This window comes from Aethalodelphis obliquidens, unplaced genomic scaffold (genome assembly GCF_003676395.1).
Source record: "Aethalodelphis obliquidens isolate GAN/ISIS:26980383/991018 unplaced genomic scaffold, ASM367639v1 scaffold53, whole genome shotgun sequence".
Classification (NCBI taxonomy): domain Eukaryota; kingdom Metazoa; phylum Chordata; class Mammalia; order Artiodactyla; family Delphinidae; genus Aethalodelphis; species Aethalodelphis obliquidens.
This window is the reverse complement of record NW_020837997.1, coordinates 10167432-10180259: the sequence shown is the minus strand read 5'-3', so window position 1 is coordinate 10180259 and position 12828 is coordinate 10167432. Positions and strand designations below refer to the sequence as shown.

The window sequence follows — 12828 nt, the reverse complement described above, 5'->3', positions numbered from 1 at the left end:
CCAGCCTCTAGGAGGGCGAGACCCAGACACCCCTTATGCCTTGTGGTCTACAAGGGGCCGCGGGGGGCATCCGGATCCCGCAGACCCTGGGCGGAGGGCTGCCGTCGCGGCCCAGCTGCACGCAGAAGTAAACATCTGTCAGCGGCGCGTTCCAGCCGCGTTCCCTGCGCGCCGCCGCCGCTGCCGCCGGGGACACGGTGTCCTCCGGTAAGGGCCTAGCTCTCTCAGCTCCTGGAGCCGCTTGTTTAGCCACAAGAGGGCGCGAAACCCTTTGCGGGGGGCGGGGGGGGGGCGCTTAACGGCAAAGACCGGATTTGAAGGAGAGGAGGCTGTCTTCCTTCCTCGCTTTTTACAAAAGGCATCTTGCTCAGGATGGTCTCAGAATTCTCCCAGAAGGTGCGGTTTGTCAGTTCGCAGTCTTTAGGCCGAGGGGGCTGCAGACAGTGGGCAGATGTGGGCTGGGACTGGAGAGAGAAGTGGCCTCTCCCAGGGGTGGAAGTCACCATGGTCCCCTCCCCAAGAAGTACTAGCATCCATATAGCATGGGGCCACTGGCCTGGCTCAGCGGGCCTGTGGTTACCTGCATGGCTGGGCCACCAGCCCAGATTTGGGGAGCAGGACCAGGGGCCTAGGTGGGGGGCATGGAAGGCCAGACCCCTGACTTTCCTCACTCCTTTATGCCCCGCCCCCTCACCCCCCACCCCCCCGCCCCCGGCCCTGCATCCTTTTCTGTCTGTTCCATGACACTCTTTGTCTTTAAGAGCCCCGGGCTGAGGAAGCCCCAATGGGGCGTGACTGGTCTAGGCGGATGTCAGTGGGGGGAGACTCCCAGCTTTGCCAGCTTCTCCCCACCCCCCAGCCCCTTGCCTTGGGCCCTTTGGACACCCCTCCCCACACCCTTCATTCTAGGACTGCTGAGGTTCGGGGTTCTGCAGCCACTCCCAGCGACCTGCAAAGAGCTAGTTCCAGGGGTGCAGGGAAGAAAACAAAACATGCCCCCCTGCAGCTGGGCACAGTGTCTGAAATTCCACCATCACTGCTTGTCCCTCAGGTTATAGGCCTTAGTTTTCAGGGGGGTGAGAAGAGGATATAGCTTTCAAGAGCCTGGAACAGGAGAGGGAACCAAACAGTCTGCAGCCAGGCACAAGGACACAATCAAGACATTGTTTCCACCAATGTTTGTTGGACAGCGATGATGTGCGTGACTCTGTTTGGTGTCAGGCTCCTGGGCCTTGTCCTTCCAGACTTGAATCCAGGGTGGAGCCCAGAGTGGGGAGCAAAGGCACTACCTCAGGGTAGGAGGGTCAGGGGAGACTTCCTGGAGGAGGGGCATTGCAGCTGGGGCTATGAAGGATGAGTAGGAGTTCTCTAAATGGGAAAGGCAAGGGCATTCCAGGTGGTGGGAACTGCATATGCAAAGATCTGGAGGCAGGAAATAGCATGGATGATTTTGGAAAATCCAGGGTGCCTGGGGTGACCATGGGAGGGAGAGACTTTTCTGAAAGGTTGACAGAGGGAGAACTGTACTGGGGCCTTCAAGGACGGATTCCTAGAGATGGGGGCTGGAAACACAGAGAGAGGAACGGGTCTTTAATGCATCTGGCATCCCTGGGCCCAGCTGTCTTTGCTGAGAGGCTGTGGGATTCCTCTGCAGATGCAATTTTCCTGGTCCCCCAAGGTGGGGCAGAGGGGTCTGGGGCCCTCGAGGGGAGTTGGGTCTTCCCTCTGCCCTGTGAGCATCAACTGAGCAGGCGCCATGGGAGGCTGGTTCTATTTCGCAGCTGAGAAAACTGAGGCTGAGCGAGCTGGAGGGATCTTTCCTTATGCTCAATGTAATTAATTCCCAAGCCCTAAGCTACTGTGTGCCAAGCTGTGTAGTAGGACGAAGCAGAGAACAAGACAGGCCCGGTGCCTGCTGCACTTGGCAGGGCAGGGGTGCAGGTTAGGGGGTGGACAGGAGGCTTTCAAACCAGCCAGCCAGCCTCCTGGACTTTCAGGAGAGGTAACAGCCGCAAAGTAAGCCTGAATGGGGCCTGGGACACTTCGGCGTGGGTGTTCAGGAGCGGAAAGATCTTCCCTTCAAATCCAAGTGAACTCAGGCTTTGGCTGGTCCTGGAAGAAATCCAGCAGGTGGATCTCACATCCCAGTTGAGGAAACCGAGGCCCAGAGAGGGGCCGTGCTGAAAGAGCTCAGTGTGTCAGGGACCCAAGGCAGAATTTGAACTTGGGGACATGGAAGAGGTGACTTAGGTCCCCTGGTTCCTAGGAAACCAGTGTGAGGGTTTGAGTTGCATTGGGGTCTGTGCCTTGGTTTCCCTTTCTGTCAGATGGTCAGCTTTGTGTGGTGTCCTCCTGGCCACTCCCGGAGGACCCACGTCCCTCACACCACCCACCGGGCCCCATGCCAGCTGCTTAGCCGTGCCAGGCCTCATTAGGCTGATCCTGTTATTGACCCCCAGGGAGGGCCCCCTGCCTGCCCCAGATGCCTGCGAGGCCGGTCCCAGACCAGCCTGGCTAAGCCAGACCCGCCTGGTATGGTTGAGGTGGGAATTTTACGGGCCAGCTGCAGAGGGCCGGGCCAGAAACGGCGGGTCTGAAAAGCTAGTGGCCCCAACACACACACACACACACACACACACGCACACGCGCGCGCGCATGCTCCCCGGCCCAGCCTTCCCAAGAACACGCCCGAGTAGCGGCCGGTACAGGAAGAGGGCTCCAGGCACTGGTGGGGAATGGAGGGCTGACCCTGCGGGGCACAGGACACCCCCTTATCTTTCCTCATCTCCCTGTGCTGTCCCCTGGCCGTTTGCTCTGGTCACACTGGTCCCCTTGAAAAGCCATCATCCTGCCTCTGAGCCTTTGCTCGTGTGGTTCCCTCCACCTAGAACACTCTTCCTAGATCTTCATGTGGGCTCAGCACAAATGCTGCCTCCTCTGGGAAGCCCTCCTTGACCACTCAGCTTAAAAGCAGCACCAGTCACTATCGCTTCACCTTGTTTTATTTGGGGGCTGTTGTTGCACTGTCAACCTCTAAATTACCTTGTTTCTTTTCTTTCTTTCTTTCTTTGGCTGTGTGGCTTGCGGGATCTTAGGTTCCCCAACCAGGGATCGAACCTGGGGCCCCAGCAGTGGAAGCGCTGAGTCCTAACCAGTGGGCCACCAGGGAATTCCCTAAATTACCTTCTTTCTTTCTTTTTTTTTATTATCCATCTCCCTGATTGGATGGTGAGCTTGGCGAAGATGGGGGCCCAGGTTGGCCTTGGTCATCCTGAGTTCCCTGACTAGTGCAGCACACAGTAGGCACTCAATAAGTGTTGGGTGAATATGTTGGGAGCAGAACCCAGCCTGGCACACTGGGCTTTCTGCCATGTGGGCCATCTGTTTACTTGCTAGTTCTGCTCTGCTGTGTGTCTTTGAGAAAACCTTTTACTTCCTTGGATCTCAGCCCCACTGGCCTCCCAAGCAGCAAGACCCTGCTTCTCCCTTTCCCCCCAGCATCACCCTCGTTACTGGGGTTGTGGAGACACTGAGAGAACAAGTTTAGAGTCAGACCCAGGTTCAACCGCAGCTCAGCCACTTAATTTCTGTGTGACCTTGCGTGAGTCACTCTACCTCTCCAAGCCTCAGTTTCCCTGTGTGGTAAATGGGGCTAATAATAATAATAATAACATCTTTTCCAGGGACTGCGGGGATAATCAAACATGTGGAAAGCACTTAGCAGAGTGCTTGGCACTAAATAAATGGAATAGCCAACACTGCCAGGTGTTAGTGTTATTATTCTTGGTCTTGTTGTTGTTATTAGGGAGGCCATATGGTACAGTGGTCAAGAATGTGGAAGAGGGGGCATTGAGGCTGGGGCTTTGAGGGATGAGTAGGAGTTTGCCCAACCACCTGAGTTCAAAACCCAGCTTGGCCATTTATGCTCTGTTGGACCCTGAGGAAGTCACTTCAGTCTTTTGGACCTCAGTTTTTCTGTCTACAAAATGGTGATAAAATGGTCCACACCTTTCTATGAGGCACTACATGTAAAGTGCTCAGAACAGCACCAATGGTGTTGTTTGCTAGTGTTAGTATTAGCTAATTTTTTTTACTACTATTATTAACACAAAGCAGCCAACACAGTCTTCCCCAGAAATCACCCTCTCTGTATGTCCACCCCTCAGCCTCACTTTGGCAAAGATAGACCCAGATCCCCTTAAGGCAAGCTCAGGACCCGCGACTTGATTCTCAGAGTAGCAGGGAGCCAGCAATGGTTCTAGCGATTGGGCAGCAGGCAGCTCCTGGACTGGGGGAAGAAAAGGAGATGCTGGGCTCCCACCTTTGGGCAGGCCTGGAAGGTTCTGCTGGGGGTGTCTGTGCCTGCACCCTCCCATGAGGCCGCCCCACAGGCTGGCCCCCGACCCCCGCAGATGTGACATCGGAACCAGCTGTGCTAGCCAGATGTTCCTGGTTTACCCCCAGATGTGCGTCGCCAGCTTGCGCCTGCCCCAGCCTCCCGGTTCCCACCATGGGGTAGGGCTGGGCCCTGGGCCCTACAAGGGAGGGGGCACATTTCTGTGGCCTGTGGAATTTGTTTCTTGTTTTGCAGAACCATTGAATCTTGTCTTGAGAGAGGCGCAAGTCCCGCCCCTCATGGGGCCTCAGTTTCCCCATTAATGGAACCCTAGGGAACCCCCTGGGGCCACCTGGGGGAAAGGAGATGAACAGGGCTGCCCTGGGAATGGGCCCAGCTGCCAGCCCCAGACCTGTAACACTGATGGAGGAAACGGAATTAAGGGCGTGCAAGCACGTGCCTGATGCTCGGGGCCTAGCTGCTGCAGGACATCGGCCAGGCCTGCAGGACCTCACTGAATGAAACGGCCCTCCAGATGAGCAAGGTGTCCTGTGCAGCCCCTTGTACAGATGGGGAACTGAGGCTCCAAGAGGGGGAGGAGCTTGCTCCCACGTTATCCAGCCAGGAAGAGGCAGATGGGGGTGCGGATTCAGCTGTCTGCACCCCAGGTGCCACAGCATTCGAAAGTATCCTTCCTCAGGGCTGGCCCACATGTGCAGGCCGCCCCCACAGCTGCCCATGTGGCTTCCCAGCCTGGCTCGCTCTGCCTGTGGGCAGTGATGACAGCCCCACAAGCCACCCGCTCATTCCCACAGTTCTGGGCAGCCCGCCTCAGGCCCTTTCTGAAGTTGGGGAAACAGAGGTATAGGAGGACCAGAGACATGTCTGGGAGTGAAGTGCAGAGGAAGAACTGTGCTCGTGGAAGGAGGCACCACAGCTCCACCTGGCAACGGTGGATGGAATTACCAAAGCCCGCCCTTGCCTTCAGAGGACCCAGCCCAGGGTGCCCCTCCAGAAGCACCTCCACCGTCCAGCAAAGACAGACGTGGACACAGACACTATTTTGGCAGAACTGGGCAAGAGGGAGGGAACTGAGGCTGGGAGGGGGCAAGATGGGGAGCAGGAATGGCTTCCTGGAGGAGGGGCTCTAAGAGCTGGGGCTTTGAAGGATGAGTAGGAGTTTGCCTGATGGAGCCAGGCCCTGATTCCAGGCCTCCCCAGACTAGAGAGATGAGTGGATGGAAGGAGGGTTCCCCTCCCCTCCTTCCTCTTCCTGGGAACAAGCATGAAGTAGTTTCCTTCCTGAGGTCAGGAGCTCTGCAGGACAAAGGCTGTTGACCCCATGGACAGGCATGCCTGGCAGGTGTTCCCTGGGAAGCTCGATGGAAAGGTGGAGCCCTGGAACTTAGCCAGGACATCAAGATAATAAGCAGTGTTTCCTGGTACCATCAAGGAAGCTGCCAGAAACACCCACACACCCTCATCCTACTTCTCTGCTCTCTGAATAACTGGAGGTTTCCACCTGGCTGTGTCTGTGGGCTACTCATCTCCCCTGAGCCTCAGTTTCTCCTCCTTCCCTGCCCCAGCCCCGGGCACTCTGTGGCCTCCAGCTAGAAGTGGAAGTCTATCCCAGATCCCTCTTGCTGCACTTCAGACGGGCCTGGCCCCCAGGAAGGGAGGTGCCCCCTTCCCTGGGCAGTGAGGATTCTCCAGGGTCTGGACATTGTTGGGTTGGGAGGGGACCCTGGGCCAGGCCCTGTCTGGGCAGATGGGTGGCACCTGAAATGCCAGCAGGTGTGGGGCTGGGCCGGGTACCAGTAGCCCTTTCCCCTGGGTCACTCTGCCCCCCCCCCCCCTTCCCTTCTTCACACTTGCAGCCTGTGTCTGTGCCTCTCACTCTCCCCCCAGAATCTTTGCAGCCGAGGGCCCGCCAGCACTGGCAATGTGTTCATGTGTGTGCCCCCCCGGGTGTGTGTGCACGTGGCTGGAATGCGGGATGCAGGTGATGATGGGCACGCCCGTGCACGTACAAGTTCAAGTTCAAGTGCTCACAGGAGGGCTTGGAGGAGGCATGTGTGTGGTGTGCCCATTCTCTGTGTCAGTGTGCAAGAGACAATGTATCTCTGAGTGTGAAGGTGCTTGAGTGTGTGAGTGTGAGTATCGAGGGTGTGCAGGAGCTTCCACGGGCACGAGAGAGTGTAAGGGGTGTGATTGGGGGAGCTCCTGAGTGCAAGTCAGAGGGTTTGTGTGCACGTGTGCAAATGCTAGTGTGGGAGTGGTAGCACTCGATCGAGGGTGATCATGTTTGTGCATAAAATGCCCACGTGTGAGAGTGAAACACACTAGCATGTGAGTGTGGTGGTGTTCAGGTGTGTGAGTGTTTGAGGGTGTGTGAGAACACTGAGTGTGTAAGCGGGATGGCATCTGAGCGTGCAAGAGCCTGTCGGAATATGTGAGCGGGGTAGTGTCTGAGGGTGTGTGTGCAACAGTGTTTGGGCACATGTGAGAGGGTGTGTGTGTGAGTGGGTCAGAGCGTATGTGAGCATGGGAACGCTGGGTGTGAGGGTGAGCCCCCAAGTGTGCCGTGTGAGTGCCCGCCTCCCCTTGACACAAGAACACACATCGTGCACACCTGGTCCCCTCCCTGTGCCCTCCACCACACCTGCTCCCTGTCAGGTCTGTGCCAGAGACAAACCAGTTGGGTGACCCCCATACAGAAAGGCCCATTGTTAACAGACGCTTATCAGCTATGTCTGCCGGGCCCCCTCCAACAGCGGCCCCCTGCTTTCCTGCCCCCCATCAAAGCTCTGGGGGGTCTGCGGCTCCAAGGGCTCCCGTGGCTGGGCCATCTCAGGGCTGGAGACCCATCTACCCTCTCAGCCCCCTGTTTTAGGCCGGCGCTGTGCAGAGGTCTTGTTCCAGTCTAACAGGGAAACCGAGGCACGCCACTCCAAGACTTGGGTGTGAGGACAAGCAGGGTGCAGAGTCCAGAGAGGGCGTTGCCCACCTGAGGTCTTGAGCCTGGGTGGGTTTCCCTGCCTGTCTCCCCTTCCCAGGTTGGGTGAGGCCACTAGAGTTCTAATCTCAGCTCTGTGACCCTGGGCAAGTCATTTCACCACTCCGGGTCTCAGTTTCCCCATCTGTAAAATGGGGACAAGGACTCGTGAGGTTGAAATGACTTAATAATACGCATTAAGTTTGTAGATTGGGATCTGGCATAAAGTAGGGGCTCGTTAAGAGCAAAGGCAGTGGGTTTGGGCACCTGACAAATGCAAGGGCTGACCTCAGCTTGCTGCACAACCTTGAGAATGAAATCTCCTCCCCGCAGCCCACAGGCCGTGCATGACCTGTCCCCATCCCCTCCCTGCCCTCACCTCCTCCCGCGCTCACTCTGCTCCAGCCACACGGGGCTGCCTTGATGGTCCCTTCAACAAGCCAGGCATGGCCCTGTCCCAGGGCCTTTGCACTTGTGCTGTGTCCTCAGATCTCCAGGCTGGGCCAGGGTTTGCTTACATGCTCCCATGTCGGGGAGCTCACTGTCCATCACCACCCCCAACAGTAATAATAATGGCGTTATCAAATACCACCAATAGCGTAAGGTCCTGGGAATAACTCCACAGAATTTGCTCCCCCCCATGTGGTGTGTGTTGTGTCAAAGAACCAGGGTGTGAATCCCAGATCCTTTCCTAGCTGTGCCCTTGGCCGAGCCCCTCTGTTTTGTGCCTCAGTTTCCCCAGCTGTAAAATGGAGGTTATAATGCCTCCTTCGTGGTCTCAGCAGCTGGTCTGGTACACAGCAGGCGCTTAATAGGTGTCCTTTGTTACTTACTGTCTGCCATAGCTCCAGTGCCGGTGCATCCATGGGGCGGGGGAGAGACGGTTCCAGCCTTACTGCTCTTAACCACGCTCCACCCCACCCCCGCGCGCCACCACATGCAAATCACATGCAAACGAGATGCAAATAGAACGCAAATAACTGCTCAGCTCAGCTCGGGCCAGCTGCGCGGCCCGAAACACGCGCGTGGGGGTGCCCCGCATCCCGCGGCCAAGCCCAGGCGCTGACCGCCGTCCAGCCGGGCTTTCAGCTCTCCGTGTAAATGTTTACACCGGGCTGGCCGCCAGGCCCCGCGAGGGCCGACACCAGGCAGCCGGGCAGGGAAATGTAAACGCGGGCTGGAGGCCGCTCAGTGGCGGGGAGCTTCTCGGATAGGGTGGAGGTGTGGAGGTGCGCCTGGGTTATTAAACATCTACTGCGAGAACGACGCGACTAGGCAGCCACAACACTGAGTAATCGGTGCCCTAATGGGGGACGCTTAGGACATTGTGGGGGCCCAGAGAGTGCCCCTGCGCCGGCCTGGGGCTGGGGGGTTGGAGCAGTCAGGGAAGGCTTCCTGAGGGAGCCGCCGTCCAAGCTAAGACTGAAAATTTAATGGGAGTGGGAAGCAGTGGAGAAGAGAATGTTCTGGATGGAGGAACCCGCTTGTGCAAAGGCCTGGAGGTGGGTCGAGGAGAGCTGTAGTCCTTTGCTGCCCACTTCTGGGCATTAGTTTGTCTGGAGGGGAAACCTAGGCTCAGAGAAGGTCAGGAAGTCACTCCCAGGACATCAACATGTCTCAACCCCAGGGCTCTGGCCTCCCGGACTGTATTCGAAGCACCACCTCTCCTCGCCGCCATGGTCCCACAGTGCCCCCTGCTGGGGATGTCCTCACCTCCGTCCCCAAATTCACTGGGCTCCAGCCACCCCAGCCTCCCGGCTGGATTGGCCATCTGGGGTCACCGCCCAGGACCTTTGCACTGGCTGTTTCCCCTGCCTAAGCCTAAGGTGCCGTTCTCTTCTGCCTGGCCAACTCCTACCTTTGTTCAGGTCTCAACTTTCCTCAATCCTCAGGAAAGCACTCTGGGACCCCCAGATGGGGGTGGTTCCCAGGTTACCCCTGGCACAGTGCCCACCCCGTCCTTGGCAGCGTTCTTCACAACCTTGTTCAGTGGTTCCTTGAATGAATCACTTCTATGTTATGATTGATCATTAAGCAGGAGTGGTTCAAAATCAGGGGCCCCACTGTATCTCCGGTGCCTGGTCCAGCACCCCGTGCACGTTCATTTGTTGCCTGACAGACAGACGGAGGCCGTGTGGCTGACCATCCCGTGCACGCAGGCTGAGGATGCAGCGCTGGAAGGCGGTGGCCTTGGCCTCGGTGCTCTGCAGCTCCGTGCTCTCCATCTGGATGTGTTGGGAAGGCCTGCTCCTCAGCCACCGCCTCGGACCCGCGCTTGCCCCGCTGCGCCGGCCGCCTCGCACCCTGGACGCTCGAATCGCCCGCCTGGCCCAGTGTAAGCCCTCCCCCCTGTCTTGGGTCAGATACCCCCAACGTCGCAGCGGCCACAATGGTGGAATTTCACGCAGTGGAGCAGGGCCACAGAGGCTTATTTTAGATGGGGTGGAGGGAGGGCGCAAATCCCCACAACGGCCTGGCAGCGGCGTCGGAGGGGATGGCCGCTGGGAACTGGGGTCTCTCGGCTCAGCTGTCACAAGGAATTAGGCTCTAGCCCTGAGGGGCCAGGGGACCAGATGGAGATTAGACCTGGGCATTCGGCCTGGGCGGCCACTGCAGCGCAGCGCGGGGGTGGAGGGAGAGGGAGGCCGAACCCGAGGCCCTAGTGACCTCCCAGGGTGGACAGGGACCAAGGGGAGGGGGAGACAGAGAGATCCCTAGAAATAGGAAGAGTCCTAGAAATGGGGAGAGACACAGAAACAGAGAGGCACAGAAGGAGAGAAGGATGGGAGAGAACGACGTGGGAAGAAGCTGGGAGGTATAAAAATGGAAACGCCCACCCCGGCGGGCGTGGCTGCCACGGCCCAGCTACCCACTCGCCCCTGGCGCCTGCGCTCTGCAGATTCTGTGGGGCCAGGGCGGTGCGTGGGCCTCGACTTCTTGCGCGCTCATCCACATGTGCACCCGCGCGGGCGGGGCGCGGGCGTGGCCCCCAGTGGGTAAGGGTTGCGTGCACGTCCGCACCCGCCCTGCCGGCCTACACAATCCTTCTTTCTTGTCCTCACAATGGACAAGGGTGGCCTCAGGCGCAGGCTCCACTTCCGCCCCTGCCGCTCCCCCCTACAGGCGGCAAAGTCCTTCCCAGGACACTGAGTCCCAGAGACCCGGGGGGTGCCCCCCAAAGCTAGTGCCCCAGGCCCGGGGGGCAAAGCACCCGTGGTGGAATTTCAGGCACCGGGGAGGATCTCAGCCCATGGTTGGGTCCTGCCTGCCTGGCATCCTGTCCCGGGAACCAGCCCTACTGGGGGAAGGGAGTGGCTCCCGATCCCCTGAAGTCCCAATGTTCTAGGCCCTGGGACTAATGCGCTGATGGTGGAATTTCAGGCTTGGGCCAGGGGGGTGTGGACCTCATCTCTTTGTGTTCCAGACCCTGTGCACGTGGCCAGGCCTGCTGGAGGAAGGCAGGGACAGATAATATACTAGAAAATTATACATTGTTTACTTGAAATTCACATTTAGCTGGGCATCTGGCGTCTGTATCTCAACCAGCAATGCCTTGAATTAACTCTCTAGATACACACCTCTGGGGTGGGCACACTAAATGGTGGAATTTTAGGCATCAGAAGTGAGCCAGGTTCAACCTAACCCCAGAGCAGGCAGTGCCTGCAGGACACCCTGCTCCTGCCCCTGGGCATCAAGAACTCAAAAGATGCTGCTCGGTGCCCCACCCCCCCACCCCTTTCCACCCTCCCAGTCCCAGCCAAAGTGGGGACTCTGCAAGTCTCACTGAGCAAATAAGGAAACTGGGGCACAGAACAGGGCCATCACCTGCCTGAAACTACAAGGCTGACAGTGGCAGAGCAAGGCTCCGAACCTGGGCTTGTCTGCTTTCTGAGACCCCCTGTGGGAACAGACACACGCCCAGGGTGACAGACAGCCCTTCCCCCTTGGACCTCCCAGGAAGCTATTTCTTTTGACAGGCAGGTGTGCCAGCCTTGGGGGCAGGTGCGGGCTAAACTCAGGATTTCCTCTCCCAACTGCAAGTGTGACTGCCACCTGCTCAGGGGCTGGGAGCCCCCTGCCTGCAGACCCACTGTCAACACTGCCTGCCACTGCAACGTCTGCACTTATCTCCTGGGGCTGAGGAGTACTGCGGCAGGGGCAGCCACTTGGGAAATAAATGTAGACTGTGGGGTCCTGGGGATCTATGGCTCCAGGCACGAGCAGCTGTGGGAGAAGAGGGCCGGACTTGGGCCAAACCTGGGCACACGATGGAAGCAAAACTGCTGTTTGGGCTTCTCTCTCTCTGCCACTTGCACCTGCCTCGGGCACGTCTTTTCCCCTTTGGATGCCCAGTTTCCTCACCTGTAATATGGGGGTGGCCCAGCATAGGGGTGGGGGCAGCTGGGGCTGAGTAGAAACAGGGATTTGGATCACCACACCCCCTGCTGAGCCCTCCCTTTTCTTCAATGAGGTGAGAGCAGCTCAGTGAAAAGGGGCAAAATCCCACGCTGCTCTGCATAGGGATGGGGTCCACAGAGAGTGCTGGGGGCAGGGGGTGTCCAGAGGAAGACAGACACTCGAGTCAGCTCAGCTCAAGGTGGGGCAGGCTGGAATGTGGTACAATATGTGCCAGGTTCTGAGCAGTCCATCGTAGGTGCAGGGTCCAGAGAAGGGTGTCAGTAGCCCTGGGGACCCAGCGTGCGGGTGTGGATATGCACCCCCCGACACCGCCCAGAGAGGGTGAATGAGCGGGAATCCTGGAGCAAGATAAGTGGTCGGGAGAGGGTGCACTAGCACCTCTGAGTGTCCACAAGGGTCCTTTTTCTCAGGGAACAGCGAGGGTAGGGGACTCCTTGCCACCCCCCCCCCCCCCGGCCCCCCCCCCCCTTTCCTCCATCCCCCCGCAGACCGTGCACTGCTGCAGGGCGCCCCGGACGCGGTGGAGCTTCGCGAACTGACGCCCTGGGCCGGGAGGTCCCCGGGTCCGCGCCGTCGGGCGGGTCCCCGGCGGCGGCGCGCGCGTGCGCGGTCGGGGACCCGGCCGTGCGGGCTGCGCGAGCTCGAGGTGCGCGTGAGCGAGCTGGGCCTGGGCTACGCGTCGGACGAGACGGTGCTGTTCCGCTACTGCGCAGGCGCGTGCGAGGCGGCGACGCGCGTCTACGACCTGGGACTGCGGCGCCTGCGCCAGCGGCGGCGAGTGCGGCGAGAGCGGGTGCGAGCGCAGCCCTGCTGCCGCCCGACGGCCTACGAGGACGAGGTGTCCTTCCTGGACACGCACAGTCGCTACCACACGGTCCACGAGCTGTCGGCGCGCGAGTGCGCCTGCGTGTGACCCTACCTCACCGGGCCTGGCGAGACGGCGGCCACGCCCCCCGCCCCGACAGCACCCAGCGTCCCGCCTGGCAAGCCCCGCGACAGACTGCCCATGCACAGAAAATGCCGTCGAGAGCTCAGGACTCTCGCGATAACTGTACCAAGATAAAGTGTGGAAAATCGA

At 59.0% G+C, this 12828-nt stretch overlaps 2 protein-coding genes across 3 annotated transcripts in view; one reads left to right on the top strand and one right to left on the bottom strand.

Annotated features, from left to right (window-relative positions):
- Window positions 1–4908, bottom strand: part of PRR22 (proline rich 22) — a 22304-nt gene extending 17396 nt beyond the window's left edge. Inside the window, exon 1 of the mRNA XM_027085368.1 lies at window positions 4904–4908. The gene's annotated coding sequence lies outside the window, so the exon portion shown is untranslated. The remainder of the gene's footprint in view (window positions 1–4903) is intronic.
- The window catches only part of NRTN (neurturin), a 13279-nt gene extending 451 nt beyond the window's left edge, over window positions 1–12828 (top strand). The window contains exons 2-3 of one of the 2 annotated variants that reach the window (XM_027085373.1): window positions 9451–9666; window positions 12239–12828. In XM_027085373.1, the coding sequence (XP_026941174.1) occupies window positions 9498–9666; window positions 12239–12663 (594 nt within the window). In that variant the 5' untranslated portion in view covers window positions 9451–9497 and the 3' untranslated portion in view covers window positions 12664–12828. Of the gene's footprint in view, window positions 1–54; window positions 4209–9450; window positions 9667–12238 lie in introns of those variants that run through there. The other variant, XR_003428388.1, reaches the window with a different exon arrangement.